The 20106-nt window shown below is 39.9% G+C and overlaps 4 protein-coding genes across 4 annotated transcripts in view; 2 read left to right on the top strand and 2 right to left on the bottom strand.

Annotated features, from left to right (window-relative positions):
• Window positions 1-3844: 3844 nt before the first annotated feature.
• On the bottom strand, window positions 3845-6809 carry LOC117146578. Its single transcript, XM_033312887.1, has 4 exons — window positions 6484-6809; window positions 5616-5962; window positions 5022-5521; window positions 3845-4962 (listed from the first exon to the last, which is right to left on the bottom strand). Exons 1-4 carry the CDS (start codon window positions 6688-6690, stop codon window positions 4868-4870), a joined length of 1149 nt encoding a protein of 382 aa, XP_033168778.1. The 5' UTR covers window positions 6691-6809; the 3' UTR covers window positions 3845-4867.
• LOC117146580 (pyridoxine/pyridoxamine 5'-phosphate oxidase) lies at window positions 6472-8873 on the top strand. The gene is made up of 3 exons (XM_033312890.1): window positions 6472-6555; window positions 7027-7552; window positions 7616-8873. Exons 2-3 carry the CDS (start codon window positions 7038-7040, stop codon window positions 7740-7742), a joined length of 642 nt encoding a protein of 213 aa, XP_033168781.1. The 5' UTR covers window positions 6472-6555; window positions 7027-7037; the 3' UTR covers window positions 7743-8873.
• LOC117146577 overlaps window positions 7773-20106 on the bottom strand; it is a 29971-nt gene continuing 17637 nt past the window's right edge. Inside the window, exons 5-8 of the mRNA XM_033312886.1 lie at window positions 11847-12691; window positions 11562-11763; window positions 10429-11500; window positions 7773-8304 (exon numbers count right to left, since the gene is read on the bottom strand). Of these exons, the coding sequence (XP_033168777.1) occupies window positions 8125-8304; window positions 10429-11500; window positions 11562-11763; window positions 11847-12691 (2299 nt within the window). The 3' untranslated portion in view covers window positions 7773-8124. The remainder of the gene's footprint in view (window positions 8305-10428; window positions 11501-11561; window positions 11764-11846; window positions 12692-20106) is intronic.
• On the top strand, window positions 8899-10256 carry LOC117146579. Its single transcript, XM_033312889.1, has 2 exons — window positions 8899-9145; window positions 9445-10256. The coding sequence occupies exons 1-2, from the start codon at window positions 9046-9048 to the stop codon at window positions 9987-9989; spliced, it is 645 nt and encodes a 214-aa protein (XP_033168780.1). The 5' UTR covers window positions 8899-9045; the 3' UTR covers window positions 9990-10256.

Genomic DNA, 20106 nt, shown 5'->3' with positions numbered 1-20106 from the left:
TTCAAAAATAGCTGAAGCTTAGTTTTTAGAGGAATTTCTAGATTTTTTCCTAGTGTCTTTGATGTTATTTAAGCGCAAGGCATTTAATAGGTTACCCCCGAATTATGACCCGCCCCAAGTGGAGAAGAAGTAATTCGGGCATGGGAACCCCCCGCCTTTGGAGACCGCAAATCATAATTGTTGCGGACACACAAGACAACAAACTCGGATGGGTGGTCCAGGAGTTGGGGCTTGGGTGGTGGAGTGTTGGGATGGTGGACTGGACTCCTCCACGTGGTCGTAACAATGCAAACTGTGTGGCCACACACAAAAAGGACATTAGCCCTGCTCCTTCCTCGCCAGTTTGCTTTGCTTTCAGCCATTGGCTGTTGCTTTTGCTTGTGGATTTGACCCTGCTTTACTTTATACTTTGTTATGTATTTAATTTTATTGGGTCGCCAATGAGCGATGAGTATCAACACTGAAAGTGCTTATGATACAGTAAAATGCGGTTAACCGGTTCATAACCGATACGGACTCCAAATTCAACTTCAAGTGCTCTATAACCGGTGTACGGATATGCCAAAGCTGATTAAAACATTTCAGCGAAAGTAATTGAGCCGTATATCTCAAAATCCCTGTCAACCAACCCATACTATGCAAATTTGAATTCAAAACTCGGCAACGAACAAAAAGGGGAAACCTATGCTCTGCCAATTGTGGGGCCAACAAAATGGAGAAAAAAAAGGGAAAAGCTTAGCCGGAAATATCCATCATTGAACATTTCCCACTGTACCGGCGTTTTATCTATGGGCCCGCGTGTTTCGCGTGTCGTTCCCCCAAACGCAGCGGGCAATACAAAAGCAATCATAAAGTTATAGCCCGGTCGAAACAGTCGCCACTTCGGACGGTCTGTACTGACTATACTGCCAGTTGGCCATTTCCATTTCCACTTCCACTAACGTGGCCGGTTTTCGGTCCAGTTGCTGGCCCCCAAAGAACTCGAAGCAAAAACCAACTTTACACCCTAGGGCGACATTATCCACCAGGCAGAACATTTTCCGCGCCCACACTCGAAAATCATCCGCCCACTTTCTAAAAAACAGGGTTGTCTTTACACCATACAAATATTGTAGCGTATTTCCACTTAAAAGTATTTGAATTCATAATTGATTTGAATAATTTTCGATATTTTTTGTTGGCCTAAGTATTGGAGCTTAGATATTGTATGGTTTTTAAATCTTATTATATGCTCTTTTGTATTAAAGATCGCTGGCATCTCCGCTTTTCCTTCGCCCATTTCCCATTTTCCCACACCCATGTCCATTTAATGTCCTATCTATGTTTCTGCTTCTGTTTTCGCCCACCTTTTTGGCTCAATAAGAGCGGCGAATTTATTGCTTGCTAATAGGAAAACAGCCTCCCTCTGGACTTTTCCCCAAGCCCCCCAACATTTTCCCCATTTTCCACATTTTCCCCGGCTTTTCCCTCCTTTTGCGGCAGGACAAAGTTTGTCCACATTTTTTTTTTGTACGTTGGAATGGGAATGGGTATGGGTATGGGAACCGGAATGGGAAGCCCCTGGAGCAGCGGAAAAATATGTTTTCAACATAATTTCATTCATTATATTCGAATTGTTATTGTTGTTGGTCTGTTGGCCGATGTTGGCGCTCATTTTCAGCCCCGGCCCATTATCGGCCACGCCCACACCTTGGGCGGGCATTTTGGCTAATTTGAATTTGATTTCATTCGGAAAGTTTGCCGTTTTTGGCATTTGTTTCATGGCGCTGTTTTGATTCGTGCGACAAGTGCAAATGATTGTGCTCGTGAGTTGATTAATTGAAAATGAATGCGAGGGCGGGGTGAAATTGATTATCGTTTTGCAACCAATGGAATTTTCTTGAAATTCACCGAAATTATCTCTAGCCAAAAAATAAAAAAAATAAGTTTGGAAATATGGGACAATTCATCATCAGTTGGTTTTTAATTAATTAAATTCAGCGAAACGAAAAGGATACTAAATATTTGGCCCGGAATTCGCCGAAAACATCCTTAGCACAAATGTAATGAACCTCTAAGGTTTCACAGGAATACAACAAAAAATAGATGTTCCACAAATACGGATTTAAAAAGTCCTCTCGCGGCCCAAAAAAAAGCAAAGAAAATCCTTTCAAATGCGTGAGTGTGCGTGCGTGTCATATATATCACTAGTCACTAAAACAAAAAAGGAAAAAACAGGCGTTGAAGAAAACCTAATTAATAAACATATTTATATGGAAATTGGAGCAAGCATACGAAAACCGACTCAAGCGACAGCGAAACCAAAGTGTAAAAATGTTGAAATATTTTTTACAAATCGAATCGGGCGAAAAGCTAAACAAAATGCCCAAAAAGGGGCTAAAGGGGTTGCACTTTGGACATTAATTGAACTCGACCCCTTGGGGTCGCAACCATTTGCCACAGGACATTGTGTGCTCCAGCAGTTTATACATAACACACATAGATATATGAATATAAATATATATATATAAAGATATTTGGGATCGGGGGCATTGTGGGGCCGGCGAAACTAACACTAAAATGATAATGAAAAATCGAGCAAATCGCATAAAGGAGACATTTTTTTTAGAACGTACCTTTAATAGAACGATTAAGAAGCGTTCACGCAGAACAACTAACACTAATTTTAATGCATACATTTAATGGTAAAATTAACATAAAACCAAAACTAACAAATGACATTGATAAGCGATATACACAGCGAAAAAGAAATTAGCAAAATTGTTTAATAATGAGCGAAGCAAACCAAACACGAATTGAATTAACTTTTAAGAACATAACAAAAAAAAAACGAACAAGAAATTAAGACAAGATATTTAAACGAAGCCAAGAAAAAAAAACTATAAAATTATACGATTTACAAAACTAAGAACAAAAAATAATTGTAAAAATAGAGACAACTTTTTTTTGCTCAAAGCCAGGGGGCAGATCCCTCACCCTCATTCACTTTCCCAAAAAAAAAAGAAAAAAAATTTAAACACAAAAATAAAAAATATATTTCGCGGCACGTAAAAATTTGTTCGTCACGAATGTAAACCAACCACAAAAAATCCAACACAAAACGATTTTCTAAACGAAATGTTTGCAGAAATTGGCCAACCCAAAACCAAATAATGTTTAAAATTAAACTAAAACCAAACCAACATTTAAGTAAAACCACAAGATAAGAAAAAAACATAAGATATTATAATTGAAACCAAAACTTAGCTTCTAGTGAGAGAATTTTTAAAACAAAGCAAAAATGAAACGATAGAAAATGCCCCAGAAACCAAAATATGAAACAATGTTAACAAATCGAGGAAGGATTAATATAAAAATGGAATAATAAGTTCGGCTAGCCGACACTCAAATACCCTTGCAATCGATTACAAAAGTCTAGAATCGTGAAAATGGAATACGAACCCCAAAACTCAAATCTTTGTTACTTTAATTACTAGGATTTTTTTATGAGTTTTTTTAATTAAAGAAATTGTTTAGTTTACAGACCTAATACGTAAATATGTTGTACAATTAAACAGTTCTAAAAACGATTCCGATTATGAAATGAGCAAATGAGAATTCATGTAGAAATGCATAAACTTTTGAGAACGCACGATTGCAAGGATATCGAATGAAACGTTTCGAAGGAAGAAGCGCGAAACTTAAAACCAAATGAGAAACCGAAATTTAACTAGAGAATTCTTTTCAAATATCAAATAAAGCAAGAACATTAATAATATAATATAATATTTCAGCCACGATGGGAGAGCTAAGAAGTGAATAAAACAAACGAACGCAACCAACCAGTAACAACAACACACACACATTTCAATTGCGCTCGTTTAGCCCATATATAGTATATTTCAATTAAAAGAACGAAAAAAACACATTACAATATTTCAATATGTCATTAAGTCACAGCGAATAAACAACAACAATAAGTTGAAGGCGACTTACAAATCTAAACGAGAGAGAAACTGCGATCGTGTGTGCGAGGGAGAGAGAGAGAGATGTGGAGAGATATAGTAACTATATGTATATATATCAGCCGCGACGATCTCCGTTGGCGCCAAAAATCGAGCGATACTAACTAAATTTGCTGTCTTTCAGCCGCTTGGTTTATGCGTGCTGTCTAAATCGTTATTGGTATATATTAAATTTAATATTGATCTAGAGTTTTTATAAATAATTGTTAACTAGTGACAACAGTGCGTCTATAGTTGCATTGCTCGCATCGAAACGCACTGCGGTTTATCACGAATAAGTACTATTAGAACAGTGCGTTTGGCAACAGTCGAATTCGACGTTTAAGATATATAACATTATTTAAAATACTTCTAGGAGATTAATTTTGTAAGCCTCACTTTTCGATTTTTGCGTATATAGCCTTTGAGATTATCTGCACGTTTGATTTATCGTTTATATTCATGTTTTAATTTTGAAAACACTTAGTTGTTAAGTTCTTAACGCGTATATATAATTCGTTGAGATATTTAAATTAATTTTTGATTGAAAGCTACCAACTGATTTTGTCTTTACAACAAAAACGTTGACAAATTGACAAATTTTTAAGTGTTAAATATTCCTACTATACTATGTTGACAAGCATCAGAGGTGTACTGCCAACTTTTTGATTACGATCTGAATGTTGACCAAAACGCACTGTTCGCTGATCGCGATTTAGCTAACACGCATAAACCGAAATCAGGCTGAGTGAGAGAGAGAGAGCGCTAGTTTCAACTTTGTGAGTTATTAGCCTAAGCTGAACTTGTGTCTTTTTTGGTTTGGTTTAAGGAAATGTGGTTTTCTACTGTGTAAAAGTGTGCTGCGTCCGTGCTGAAGGACGCGATTAGGTATCAACGGCCTGGTCATCGTTGTCATCCTCCGGCTCATGGCCACGTCCCTCGCGAATCCGCTTCAATTTGCGCTTCAGCATCATGACGCCTGCCAGGGAAAATGGTTACTAATCAGATTTTCAACATCGGTTAGAGCAAGAAGCTTACATTTTATGGCCTGAAAGGTTTTGGCCGAGGCCGAACTGGTTTCGTAGGGCAGCGAATTGGACGTGGTTCTAATGTGCGCCAGCTTTACCTCCAAATAGGCCTTCTTCAGTGTCTTGTAGTGCCGGAACTCACTGGTGTCCTTGACCAGGATGCACTTAGCCGCCGATCCCTCGCCCGAACAATCCGACGGCGCTGTGTGATATATCTGATGGTAGAAGTACTGCAGCACCGGCGAGTTCCAAATGGAGAGGCCGTACCACAACCAAATGGGCACATTCAGGGACAGCTTGAAGTTCTTGGCGAACAGCGTGGGTATGAAGTACTTAAAGGGCAACAGGTTGACAAACACATACGCCCACACCATGATGCGCAGGCCGAGGAAAACCTGGTAGATGATCCGGTGTGAATTGGTGCTGGGCAGGACCAACAGGGCCAGCACCTCGGTGAGTATGCTGTACAGACCCACCGTCAGATTCAGGCCCACAAAGTAGTTTTCGTACCTAAAAACAAAGAGTATTTAGTATTTTCGAGCCTAACTGGCTCCAGGCTAGAATGGTATGGACCAGGTCCCATCCCAAACGTGTCTCGACTTGCCTATAAACATCGATGGCGACCAGGGACAGCAGGTAGAGTCCCTTGGAGCCCACCTCCAGAAAGTCAGCGTCCTTGAAGTCCAACCACGCTCCATGCAGGTAGAACGTGATGATGAAGATCGAGTAGAACTGAAACTTCTCCGCCTGATGAGATCGATAGAAGATCAGGTTCTCCGAGGAGTAGAAGAGCGAGTAGCGTCCCTGGTTCTTCATCAGCTGCGGCAGGATCATGAACTCGTTGTAGAAGTGCAGGAACAGGCAGCTGGCCGCATAGAAGGCGATGTTCCAGATCACGCGGGCGAACAGCCTCCGCTGAAAGTGCTTCATGCTCGACGACTTCAGAAAGAACTGCAAAGGGAGAGGAGCAATTAGTCGAGCATTGGTCTTGGGTCGTTACAGATAATGGTTTCTATGGCTTATGGTCAGCGCCGATGGGTCGGCTGTCGCCGGACTTATGCTATCACCAAAGCCAGGAGCGAAGTGCCAACCGAATGGGAGAGGAAGTCCATGTGGAATCCCAAACACTGTCGGGAGTAAAATCAATACTATCTTCGCCTTACATTGATTTTACAAGAGACAACACATTTAAATAATAATCATTCATAGCTTAGTTGCAAGCCAAAACAGTACAAAAAAGTGCCGCATTTCGCTGTGTTGTGTAGCTTTTCAAAGGGTTGGTGACAGTATTTTTAGCGCCCCGCTCGGTTGGCACCCCGTCCACCCCCGGAATGCGCGAATCCGGCCCCGTGTCCGCTCTGTTTATTTATAAACGGCAAATTGGCCGAGCAACCCCTCAAAAGAAAAGTGCAATTGGAGGCGCCGCATCGAGGGTGCTGCGATTGAAAGGATTTGCCACGTGCAGGACCCACCTGGAAGAGCCGCTGGAAGGCGTAGTAGCCGCAGGACAACGCCACGAATATCCAGAACACACCGTTTATCAGGTAATAGAGGTCTATGTCCCGCACCATCGAATCGAAGCGGTCGTTGGTGATCAGGTATTTCAGCGGCAGAAAGAAGTTGCTGATCTCCGCCCAGTAGTCGGGCGGACCGGCCTTCATGTCCAGAATGGAGGTCATGCTGCTCCTCGGCGGGATTTCCCGTTCTGCCGCCCCAGAATCGCGAGTTGGTTTTCCTCGTTTTCAGCCGAAAATTGCGAGAATTTGTTTCGTTTCCATGTATCGATAGTACCCGTAACATGTAACGTGAAATCAACGGTTATCGATTATAGAACCGCTGCAAAGTACTGCGCTTCTGTTACGCTTCTGTTGCAGTGCTGTTAGCGTTAACAGCGGGCAAAGTGCGCCAAATTTGAATACCAGTAGTACATTACTTCAAATATAATCGGCATTACCAATTGACATAAAATGTGTATTAAATTTTAATAAACTTATAAGAATATTTTTCGCTTCAAGAACCCACCAATATGACCTCCTCGTTGGCCAAAATCGAGGACTTTCCCTCCGATCCCGTTGAGTTTTTTAAGAGGATCCTTCAGGAAGCTGCCAAAGGACATCCCGATGGATTCGTGCAGGAAATGAACCTGGCCACCGTGGACGAGGAATACGGTGTGCTCAACCGCACTGTCCTGTACCGCGGACTCACCCAGGATAACTGTGTGTTCTACATAACCCATCGGTACGTTCGCAACTTCAAGAACCTTCAGGCCAATCCCCAGGCCTGCATCACCTTCTATATGCCGGATGTTAAGGATGGGGCCGGAAAACAGAATACCTGGCAGGTGAGATTGATTGGAGCCACCGCCGTGGAACTTGCCCAAAGCGAAATGGATGCTCTGTGGGCCAAGGAGAATTTGGCTGCCCAAATCAGGGGTCACATCTGTCCCTGTGGAGAACCGATTAACTACGATGAACTCAAGGCGAAGCACGATCAGTTCCTTCAGGATCACAGAGGAAAATCCATCGAGAGGCCAGCAAGCTAGTGAGTTTCACCGTTTACATATCTATATTTAATATAATAACATTTAATTACTACTTCTTCTAGTACCGCTTGGAAATTCCAACCGCAGCGATGGGACTTCCTGAAGGTGGGTCTCGACCAAATCGCGGATCGGGTGCAGTACCGCCTTCAGAAGGATGGGAAATGGGCATCCATGCACGTGTCCACCTAATTGTGGTATACCCCCAGTAAAACCATTATCTTGATTTTGGACGATTTCATTTTATTCAACAATATCTTTCTACAAACAGCTAAACGTACAGACTAACAACTAAATTTGCTTCCTTTTCGACATGTTTAACATACAATTACAACATAGTTAATAAATATTACACAAAACAGCAAAAAAAAGGACGTTTAAAGAATACAGTTAGCATAGAGTTACATAGGTTCGAGTAACATTAGAGCAGGTTAGTTACATAAGTACATACAATATGCTTAATTGTCTTACTTGCTTTGCTACACCACACACATAATACCCAGTGAGTTTCGGTTCCGTTTTCTACACAAATGCGCTGAGGGGCGTGCCCCCGCCCCCTGGTGGACTATCACGACTATATCGCGCTGATCGTCTCGCGGATCCAGGCGGCATTCGAGGCGATCTTGTCGTACATCCTGGGCCGCTCCACGCCCGTGGGACCGCACGCGATCCGCCAGGAGGAGACCCCAATGAGCGCCCACTGATTCGTTCCCGGAATTAGGCACTGGACGGGCGCTCCCGAATACTCCTCTTGCTGAAAATGAACAAAACAAAAATATTACAAATATCAGTGATAAATCAAGTAATTGGAAATTAAAAAAATATTTATAGAATATAATTTTGGTCCACTCTAAAAAATGCTATATAGTTTGTAAAGGCTCAGTTTAATTAATTAACCGTTTAAAATTTGATTGTCAACAGTTTCTGTCCACTTTCAAATTACAAATAATTTCGTAATAATATTATAGGATCCACTCAGTTTTTTGCAATATTTCACCATCGAATTAAACTCGTGCCACCCCAATTGGCGATCGTGACGTCACACGCACGCGACATGCAGCAACGCGCTTGGCGTAGAGCAGTCGAAACAAAACAAAGTTGAATGAGTAATTTCTGCCTCTCTTTTTTACTCTCTCCAATTGCCATTCAAAGTGAGCACGAGCGAACACACACATGTATACTCATGTATAAGCAACCCCCGTTACCTGCGAAGGTTTACCTAGGATAGCAAAAACAACAACTATGAGTGCAGCTGCAGGCAGATAAAAGGAAAAAGGGAGATAGCAAGAAGAAGCAATGGACACCGCAATAACAAAAAAAAAACACATAAAACAGAGCGCCAACTGTTGGCTTGCATTCATTCGATCGGCAACATTCCAAGCGAACGCATCGCTGCAAGAAAGATTGTGGAAAATAAGAGAGAAAGATAAAGAAGGATTGCCAGCGTGAAGATCGTTATCAATTTTACTACAATATTCGAAAAGAAAACCAAAGAATGGCCGATATCACGAGCAGCTTGAAGATTCTCTTCCAGGGCGAGACCAACCTCATCACTTGCGGATCCTCGAACACCTACGAAGAGGTCATCTCCCAAGGTGAGTCACGAAATTTGAATAAAGAAGTGGAATATAGTGGCGTCGTCTTCCAAGCCAATTTACTATTTAATTCAACACCTAAATCTGCGTGGTTCTGCTTTAAGAACACTGAAAAATATTGAGTTCGATTCATAGCATTTTCTTCTGCTAACTACATTTTAAAATAAGACTTGTTAAATAAAAATAAATGAAAAGAAAAAGTTAAAAATTTGGAAGAAAATTAATTGAAAGTAAATTGTAGAGAATCTAAATCTAGTACATATATATCATTCTAATAATAATTGACTGACTTTTTCCAGCCATGACCCGCTTTGCCATTCCGGAGACCCAAAGGAAAGCCCTCATCCTGACCAACGGCAAGGACTACGTGTTTGAGGCGCATTTACTGGAGTATTTCCTGCTTCTGTTTCCCTGCCCGGAGATTACCTTTCACCTGAGATTTGACTGGTCAAAGATGCGCCGCAGCATGGGCCAGACCGAGTCCCTTAAGCGAAAGCGTCTAGTGGATTTGGAGCAAACCGAGGGCCAGAAGGAGGAGGACCAAGAAAAGGAGGATCCGGTGCCGGAGTACAAGCCGGTGCCCGTCTACCGGATGAATTGCTTCCTGGGATCGCTGCCCACTGCCGGCGCCATGCCCGTGCATCGTCAGAATTGTTTCCTTAGGGAACAGTCGCAGCAGCAGTTGAATGAGATTTCCATACCTCGGCTGCAGGAGGACGATGACCAGCAGAAGGAGCCGCCCAAGAAGCGCCAGCGCGTGGACGTCTGTACGAAGCCAAGACGCACTGCGTCCACGTCAGTTGGTCCATCTCCTGTTCCTGTCATGCGCACGATTCGCATTTAGGTCGCCAATCACGGATTGTACATAGCTCTAGTACGTATACGATACTCCAATTAGTTGTATTTATAAGCTAAAAGGTTGAACCATTGTTCCTAAGACTCAAACTGCACTTATCGCACCAAACAAACGTCCAAACCAAATGTTATATTATGTAAAATAATCATTTTTGTTGATAATTTTAAGCTATGTGAATGCAACATACTTTAGATCCTAATCAATCTTGTGGTCTATTATGATTTGAGATTTAATTAATCGCCGTAATACACTATACTATTTTATAAATATTAAATAATATTAAATTCAGTTTTCATCGTAATATCATAAATAACTAACTGAAAATTAATTTATATCCCCTCTACTCTCATTGAAGTGAATCAGTTTAATAAAGCTAAGTAATATTTTTAAACTACACTATGCCTTTCCCAATCTTTTGGCTACTCACCGTGCAGTCGTACTTCTGGTAGGTGGCCTCCATGCACATGGAGTTCACGGTGGCAATGGACACATTCTCGCAGGGCGCCATGTCGCCCATCTTGAGCTGGACGCGCTGCAGGTGATCCCGCTGCCGGGACCAACCGAGTGTATTGCAGTTCGTCCAGATCTGCTCCTGGGCAGCCGGAACAGCCGCCAAAACGGGAGCCTTGGTGGCTGTGCGGGCGGCGGTGGAGGAGGATGTGACCGTGGAGGAGGAGTAGTAATTAACCTGCGGCGCATGATCCGGCAGTGGGTACCCATCCAATTCTTGGTGCAAAGCCTCCGCTTTGGGCATATAGGAGGCGGCTGATTCGCCGCCAAAGTGATCCTCCTGCTCGTCCTGATCCTCATCCTCCTGGTTCTCCGTGGAGCTGTCCTGCTGCTCCTGCGATGGGATCAGGAAGAACTGCTGGTTCTCCTGCGACAATCGACTTCGCTGCTGACTCACAAGCTGACCCTCCAATCGCTCGGCCACCGGAACATGGGATCTCCTCTGGGCCGGTGGTTGCTGGAGCAGGCGTCTCTGCAGGGCGTCCGGCAGGCAAATGGGTCGCACATGGTCCGAGTAACTGACCGGAGTCTCCAGGCGCACCAGTGCCGCCGTCGAACCTTCTACCGGGCTCTTGATCATGCCAATGATGCGGCGCCTCTGCGTCCACGGTGCCTTGGCGGACAGACGAACTGCACCCACAATGGCCATCCAAGTGGCACGCGGCTGGCCCTGGAAACAGCCTTCGGTGGTGAGGACCCAGTCCTGCGAGATCAGGGTGCCGTCGCAAACGTGGATATCCTCGCGGAACAGGGCCACCAGCCAGGGCCAATCCCCAGGAGCGGACATCTTCGGCAGCGAGAGGTGCTGCTTGGCATTGAAAAGCGCCGACTGGACGCCACAGCGCAGCTCCCCGCAGCCCACGTAGAGCACTTGTCGCCGGGGGCAGTGCGTCCGTATGAAGCTGATCTCCGGCGCATGTGGATCCAAAACCCGCACGTAGTCGTTCAAACGCTCCGTATCGTTCTGCACATCGAATATTTCCACGGATCTAAAAGGTTATTTTGCATATTTTACGATATTTCGCATAAATAATAGATTTGTATCCTTACTCGTATCCCAGGGACTTGCAAAGCGACTCGGAGACCGTTTGGCGCACCACCAACTTGGCATCGCCCTCCAGACCCTCGGCGCACAGCTTGCCCACCACTCCCTTCTCGGAGAAGACGGCGTAGCCGGCGGAATGGAAGCGGGAGAGGTACGGTACCAGGGGCTCCGGCTGCAGCAGATCGGCGGCCAGTGGAGCTATAGATACTGCAAAATATATAAAGAGCATTTAATATCTTTATCAACTTAAAATCTGTAGAGATGGTTCCTGGGAACAACTGGTTACTCACGGCAATCCTTCTCATCGGCGCCGTCCGGACAGTCCGCCTTGCCATCACATCGTGCCTTGCGCGGCACACACGCCCTGCCACGCCCACAATACAGAGCGTTGGGCGAGCAGAAGGCGCAGCTGCGCTCGTCGGAAAGATCCGGACAATCGGCATAGCCATCGCAGAGCCGAGGACTCTGGACATTGGATTGCATGTCGCTGACACAGTGCGGCTTCTGGTGGCACGACTGGGTGCCCGTGGACTCCGGGAAGCGTTCGCAGTCGAAGAACTGCCGGAAGCGCTGCGGCAATCGACCGCCGCAACCGGCCATGAAGGATTCACAGTACTCGCGGCATATCTGGCCCGGAGTTGGCTGCATATCGGAGCCGTGCGTGTCGCACGGCGGCTGGAGGAGCCGGCACACAAAGTCGTAGGCCTCCCGATGGCATTCACCGTCCACCAGTTCCCGGAACACGATCACGTCCTCGGCCAACTGTTCGTAACTGGCGTGTCCCAGAAGATTCGGATAGGTGGTAATGTTGTAGCCCACCTGGCGGCAGTAGGATAGCTCCAGCGGTGAGCAGCGACGTGGCGGAGCCGGAGTGGTGGTCACCACCGGCTCGGTGGTCTCATCGTGTCCGCCCAGCGGCGAACTGGACATCACGGGCTCCTCGATCAGGCCGGTCGTCTCCTTGATGCTTAAACTGGCCACATCCACCGTCATGTTGGCGAAATGGCGGCGCTGCTGCGGCGGCTGGGTCATCTCCTCGTGGAATAGGGCCAAAAGGTCACCACTGCTCACCAGACCCGCGTACGGATCGAAGATCATGTTGAAGTGAACGACTATGTTGTTGTTATCCTCGCTCCTGTCGATTCAAAAACCAGCAAACCAATTATTGTTAAGGAAAATGTTATTAAATCAATTATAAATAGGTTAATAATATTAAAGCAATTTCAAAGAACACAATAAACGGAATGAATGTCAAAACTTTGTTGTTTGTTGTTTTTTTGTGGGAAATGGGAGATTCTTTCAAGTACCGTGCGAAACGACGAACGATAAGTTGGAAATTTATTTTCAAAAACATTATTTTGAGCATAACATTGAAAATAATGGCTCAAAAATGGAATGCCATACCTCGTTGAATTCGTTACAAAATTTCCTACCGAACTGTATTCAAACTTCAAAATTGTAATTTTTTGCCATTTTTCGCAAATTTGGATGATGATTTGGCCGAAAATTAATTTTTCAAAGTCCTTCCAAAAGTGATAGGGATGATTAGTATTGGTTATTGGGAGCACAAAACGGTAATTCTTTTGATCATGTGGCCATTTTTAGCCAAGTTATAACCAAAGAAGCGAACATGAAAAATGAGTTTTTTGCATAAATTGGTTCCCTGATTTTTTGTAAAATAAACAATCGGTATTTTGAGCATAACATTGAAAATAATGGCCCAAAAATGGAATGACATACCACGTTGAATTTGTAACAAAATTTCCTACCGAACTGTATTCAAACTTCAAAATTGTAATATTTTGCCATTTTTAGCAAATTTGGATGATGTAACCCCTTACAAAAAATGCGAAAATTTGGCCGAAAATTAATTTTTCAAAGTCCCTCCAAAAGTGATAGGGATGATTAGTATTGGTTAATGGGAGCACAAAACGGTAATTCTTTTGATCATGTGGCCATTTTTAGTCAAGTTATATCCAAAAAAGCCAACATAAAAAATGAGTTTTTTGCATAAATTGGTTCCCTGATTTTTTGTAAAATAAACAATCGGTATTTTGAGCATAACATTGAAAATAATGGCCCAAAAATGGAATGACATACCACGTTGAATTCGTAACAAAATTTCCTACCGAACTGTATTCAAACTTCAAAATTGTAATTTTTTGCCATTTTTAGCAAATTTGGATGATGTAACCCCTTACAAAAAATGCGACAATTTGGCCGAAAATTAATTTTTCAAAGTCCTTCCAAAAGTGATAGGGATGATTAGTATTGGTTATTGGGAGCACAAAACGGTAATTCTTTTGACTGTGTGGGCATTTTTAGTCAACTTATAGCCAAAAAAGCCAACATGAAAATTGAGTTTTATGCAAAAAATCGTTTCCCTGATTTTTTGTAAATTAAAAAATCGGTATTTTGATCATAACATTGAAAATAATGGCCCAAAAATGGAATGCCATACCTCGTTGAATTCGTAACAAAATTTCCTAGCGAACTGTATTCAAACTTCGAAATTATAATTTTTTGCCATTTTTCGCAAATTTGGATGATGATTTGGCCGAAAATTAATTTTTCAAAGTCCTTCCAAAAGTGATAGGGATGATTAGTATTGGTTATTGGGAGCACAAAACGGTAATTCTTTTGATCATGTGGCCATTTTTAGTCAAGTTATAACCAAAAAAGCCAACATGAAAAATGAGTTTTTTGCATAAATTGGTTCCCTGATTTTTTGTAAAATAAACAATCGGTATTTTGAGCATAACATTGAAAATAATGGCCCAAAAATGGAATGCCATACCTCGTTGAATTCGTAACAAAATTTCCTACCGAACTGTATTCAAACTTCAAAATTGTAATTTTTTGCCATTTTTAGCAAATTTGGATGATGTAACCCCTTACAAAAAAATGCGAAAATTTGGCCGAAAATTAATTTTTCAAAGTCCTTCCAAAAGTGATAGGGATGATTAGTATTGGTTATTGGGAGCACAAAACGGTAATTCTTTTGATCATGTGGCCATTTTTAGCCAAGTTATAACCAAAGAAGCCAACATGAAAAATGAGTTTTTGGTTCCCTGATTTTTTGTAAAATAAACAATCGGTATTTTGAGCATAACATTGAAAATAATGGCCCAAAAATGGAATGCCATACCTCGTTGAATTCGTAACAAAATTTCCTACCGAACTGTATTCAAACTTCAAAATTATAATTTTTTGCCATTTTTAGCAAATTTGGATGATGTAACCCCTTACAAAAAATGCGAAAATTTGGCTGAAAATTAATTTTTCACAGTCCTTCCAAAAGTGATAGGGATGATTAGTATTGGTTATTGGGAGCACAAAACGGTAATTCTTTTGATCATGTGGCCATTTTTAGCCAAGTTATAACCAAAGAAGCGAACATGAAAAATGAGTTTTTTGCATAAATTGGTTCCCTGATTTTTTGTAAAATAAACAATCGGTATTTTGAGCATAACATTGAAAATAATGGCCCAAAAATGGAATGCCATACCTCGTTGAATTCGTAACAAAATTTCCTAGCGAACTGTATTCAAACTTCAAAATTGTAATTTTTTGCCATTTTTAGCAAATTTGGATGATGTAACCCCTTACAAAAAATGCGAAAATTTGGCCGAAAATTATTTTTTCAAAGTCCTTCCAAAAGTGATAGGGATGATTAGTATTGGTTATTGGGAGCACAAAACGGTAATTCTTTTGATCATGTGGCCATTTTTAGTCAAGTTATATCCAAAAAAGCCAACATGAAAAATGAGTTTTTTGCATAAATTGGTTCCCTGATTTTTTGTAAAATAAACAATCGGTATTTTGAGCATAACATTGAAAATAATGGCCCAAAAATGGAATGCCATACCTCGTTGAATTCGTAACAAAATTTCCTAGCGAACTGTATTCAAACTTCAAAATTGTAATTTTTTGCCATTTTTAGCAAATTTGGATGATGTAACCCCTTACAAAAAATGCGAAAATTTGGCTGAAAATTAATTTTTCACAGTCCTTCCAAAAGTGATAGGGATGATTAGTATTGGTTATTGGGAGCACAAAACGGTAATTCTTTTGATCATGTGGCCATTTTTAGCCAAGTTATAACCAAAGAAGCGAACATGAAAAATGAGTTTTTTGCATAAATTGGTTCCCTGATTTTTTGTAAAATAAACAATCGGTATTTTGAGCATAACATTGAAAATAATGGCCCAAAAATGGAATGCCATACCTCGTTGAATTCGTAACAAAATTTCCTAGCGAACTGTATTCAAACTTCAAAATTGTAATTTTTTGCCATTTTTAGCAAATTTGGATGATGTAACCCCTTACAAAAAATGCGAAAATTTGGCCGAAAATTATTTTTTCAAAGTCCTTCCAAAAGTGATAGGGATGATTAGTATTGGTTATTGGGAGCACAAAACGGTAATTCTTTTGATCATGTGGCCATTTTTAGTCAAGTTATATCCAAAAAAGCCAACATGAAAAATGAGTTTTTTGCATAAATTGGTTCCCTGATTTTTTGTAAAATAAACAATCGGTATTTTGAGCATAACATTGAAAATAATGGCCCAAAAATGGAATGACATACCACGTTGAATTCGTAACAAAATTTCCTACCGAACTGTTCAAACTTCAAAATTGTAATTTTTTGCCATTTTTAGCAAATTTGGATGATGTAACCCCTTACAAAAAATGCGGAAATTTGGCCGAAAATTATTTTTTCAAAGTCCTTCCAAAAGTGATAGGGATGATTAGTATTGGTTATTGGGAGCACAAAACGGCAATTCTTTTGATCATGTGGCCATTTTTAGTCAAGTTATATCCAAAAAAGCCAACATGAAAAATGAGTTTTTGGTTCCCTGATTTTTTGTAAAATAAACAATCGGTATTTTGAGCATAACATTGAAAATAATGGCCCAAAAATGGAATGCCATACCTCGTTGAATTCGTAACAAAATTTCCTACCGAACTGTATTCAAACTTCAAAATTATAATTTTTTGCCATTTTTAGCAAATTTGGATGATGTAACCCCTTACATACAATTTTTCACAGTCCTTCCAAAAGTGATAGGGATGATTAGTATTGGTTATTGGGAGCACAAAACGGTAATTCTTTTGATCATGTGGCCATTTTTAGTCAAGTTATAACCAAAAAAGCCAACATGAAAAATGAGTTTTTTGCATAAATTGGTTCCCTGATTTTTTGTAAAATAAACAATCGGTATTTTGAGCATAACATTGAAAATAATGGCCCAAAAATGGAATGCCATACCTCGTTGAATTCGTAACAAAATTTCCTAGCGAACTGTATTCATACTTCAAAATTGTAATTTTTTGCCATTTTTAGCAAATTTGGATGATGTAACCCCTTACAAAAAATGCGAAAATTTGGCCGAAAATTAATTTTTCAAAGTCCTTCCAAAAGTGATAGGGATGATTAGTATTGGTTATTGGGAGCACAAAACGGTAATTCTTTTGATCATGTGGCCATTTTTAGTCAAGTTATAACCAAAAAAGCCAACATGAAAAATGAGTTTTTTGCATAAATTGGTTCCCTGATTTTTTGTAAAATAAACAATCGGTATTTTGAGCATAACATTGAAAATAATGGCCCAAAAATGGAATGACATACCACGTTGAATTTGTAACAAAATTTCCTACCGAACTGTATTCAAACTTCAAAATTGTAATATTTTGCCATTTTTAGCAAATTTGGATGATGTAACCCCTTACAAAAAATGCGAAAATTTGGCCGAAAATTATTTTTTCAAAGTCCTTCCAAAAGTGATAGGGATGATTAGTATTGGTTATTGGGAGCACAAAACGGTAATTCTTTTGATCATGTGGCCATTTTTAGCCAAGTTATAACCAAAGAAGCCAACATGAAAAATGAGTTTTTTGCATAAATTGGTTCCCTGATTTTTTGTAAAATAAACAATCGGTATTTTGAGCATAACATTGAAAATAATGGCCCAAAAATGGAATGACATACCACGTTGAATTCGTAACAAAATTTCCTACCGAACTGTATTCAAACTTCAAAATTGTAATATTTTGCCATTTTTAGCAAATTTGGATGATGTAACCCCTTACAAAAAATGCGAAAATTTGGCTGAAAATTAATTTTTCACAGTCCTTCCAAAAGTGATAGGGATGATTAGTATTGGTTATTGGGAGCACAAAACGGTAATTCTTTTGATCATGTGGCCATTTTTAGCCAAGTTATAACCAAAAAAGCCAACATGAAAAATTAGTTTTTTGCATAAATTGGTTCCCTGATTTTTTGTAAAATAAACAATCGGTATTTTGAGCATAACATTGAAAATAATGGCCCAAAAATGGAATGACATACCACGTTGAATTCGTAACAAAATTTCCTACCGAACTGTATTCAAACTTCAAAATTGTTATTTTTTGCCATTTTTAGCAAATTTGGATGATGTAACTAACCCCTTACAAAAAATGCGAAAATTTGGCCGAAAATTATTTTTTCAAAGTCCTTCCAAAAGTGATAGGGATGATTAGTATTGGTTATTGGGAGCACAAAACGGTAATTCTTTTGATCATGTGGCCATTTTTAGCCAAGTTATAACCAAAGAAGCCAACATGAAAAATGAGTTTTTTGCATAAATTGGTTCCCTGATTTTTTGTAAAATAAACAATCGGTGTTTTGAGCATAACATTGAAAATAATGGCCCAAAAATGGAATGACATACCACGTTGAATTCGTAACAAAATTTCCTACCGAACTGTATTCAAACTTCAAAATTGTAATTTTTTGCCATTTTTAGCAAATTTGGATGATGTAACCCCTTACAAAAAATGCGAAAATTTGGCTGAAAATTAATTTTTCACAGTCCTTCCAAAAGTGATAGGGATGATTAGTATTGGTTATTGGGAGCACAAAACGGTAATTCTTTTGATCATGTGGCCATTTTTAGCCAAGTTATAACCAAAGAAGCCAACATGAAAAATGAGTTTTTTGCATAAATTGGTTCCCTGATTTTTTGTAAAATAAACAATCGGTATTTTGAGCATAACATTGAAAATAATGGCCCAAAAATGGAATGACATACCACGTTGAATTCGTAACAAAATTTCCTACCGAACTGTATTCAAACTTCAAAATTGTAATTTTTTGCCATTTTTAGCAAATTTGGATGATGTAACCCCTTTCAAAAAATGCGAAAATTTGGCTGAAAATTAATTTTTCACAGTCCTTCCAAAAGTGATAGGGATGATTAGTATTGGTTATTGGGAGCACAAAACGGTAATTCTTTTGATCATGTGGCCATTTTTAGCCAAGTTATAACCAAAAAAGCCAACATGAAAAATTAGTTTTTTGCATAAATTGGTTCCCTGATTTTTTGTAAAATAAACAATCGGTATTTTGAGCATAACATTGAAAATAATGGCCCAAAAATGGAATGACATACCACGTTGAATTCGTAACAAAATTTCCTACCGAACTGTATTCAAACTTCAAAATTGTTATTTTTTGCCATTTTTCGCAAATTCGGATGATGTAACCCCTTACAAAAAATGCGAAAATTTGGCCGAAAATTATTTTTTCAAAGTCCTTCCAAAAGTGATAGGGATGATTAGTATTGGTTATTGGGAGCACAAAACGGTAATTCTTTTGATCATGTGGCCATTTTTAGCCAAGTTATAACCAAAGAAGCCAACATGAAAAATGAGTTTTTTGCATAAATTGGTTCCCTGATTTTTTGTAAAATAAACAATCGGTATTTTGAGCATAACATTGAAAATAATGGCCCAAAAATGGAATGCCATACCTCGTTGAATTCGTAACAAAATTTCCTAGCGAACTGTATTCAAACTTCAAAATTGTAATTTTTTGCCATTTTTAGCAAATTTGGATGATGTAACCCCTTACAAAAAATGCGAAAATTTGGCCGAAAATTAATTTTTCAAAGTCCTTCCAAAAGTGATAGGGATGATTAGTATTGGTTATTGGGAGCACAAAACGGTTATTCTTTTGATCATGTGGCCATTTTTAGTAAAGTTATAACCAAAAAAGCCAACATGAAAAATGAGTTTTTTGCATAAATTGGTTCCCTGATTTTTTGTAAAATAAACAATCGGTATTTTGAGCATAACATTGAAAATAATGGCCCAAAAATGGAATGACATACCACGTTGAATTCGTAACAAAATTTCCTACCGAACTGTATTCAAACTTCAAAATTGTAATTTTTTGCCATTTTTAGCAAATTTGGATGATGTAACCCCTTACAAAAAATGCGAAAATTTGGCTGAAAATTAATTTTTCACAGTCCTTCCAAAAGTGATAGGGATGATTAGTATTGGTTATTGGGAGCACAAAACGGTAATTCTTTTGATCATGTGGCCATTTTTAGCCAAGTTATAACCAAAGAAGCCAACATGAAAAATGAGTTTTTTGCATAAATTGGTTCCCTGATTTTTTGTAAAATAAACAATCGGTATTTTGAGCATAACATTGAAAATAATGGCCCAAAAATGGAATGACATACCACGTTGAATTCGTAACAAAATTTCCTACCGAAC

The sequence above is a fragment of the Drosophila mauritiana genome, chromosome X (assembly GCF_004382145.1).
Source record: "Drosophila mauritiana strain mau12 chromosome X, ASM438214v1, whole genome shotgun sequence".
Classification (NCBI taxonomy): Eukaryota; Metazoa; Arthropoda; class Insecta; order Diptera; family Drosophilidae; genus Drosophila; species Drosophila mauritiana.
The sequence above is the reverse complement of the archived record's forward strand: the minus strand, read 5'-3'. Positions and strand labels throughout refer to the sequence as shown.

What these genes read in the sequence shown, in the direction of transcription:
- LOC117146580 (XM_033312890.1), top strand. Translation starts at nt 7,038, where the DNA reads ATGACCTCCTCGTTGGCCAAAATCGAGGACTTTCCCTCCGATCCCGTT. An exon ending in ATCGAGAGGCCAGCAAGCTA is followed by an intron (nt 7,553 to 7,615) that starts GTGAGTTTCACC and finishes TACTTCTTCTAG; the next exon opens with TACCGCTTGGAAATTCCAAC.
- LOC117146579 (XM_033312889.1), top strand. Translation starts at nt 9,046, where the DNA reads ATGGCCGATATCACGAGCAGCTTGAAGATTCTCTTCCAGGGCGAGACC. An exon ending in CGAAGAGGTCATCTCCCAAG is followed by an intron (nt 9,146 to 9,444) that starts GTGAGTCACGAA and finishes GACTTTTTCCAG; the next exon opens with CCATGACCCGCTTTGCCATT.
- LOC117146578 (XM_033312887.1), bottom strand. Translation starts at nt 6,690, where the DNA reads ATGACCTCCATTCTGGACATGAAGGCCGGTCCGCCCGACTACTGGGCG. An exon ending in GTCGCCATCGATGTTTATAG is followed by an intron (nt 5,522 to 5,615) that starts GCAAGTCGAGAC and finishes CTTTGTTTTTAG; the next exon opens with GTACGAAAACTACTTTGTGG. An exon ending in AACCTTTCAGGCCATAAAAT is followed by an intron (nt 4,963 to 5,021) that starts GTAAGCTTCTTG and finishes TTTCCCTGGCAG; the next exon opens with GCGTCATGATGCTGAAGCGC.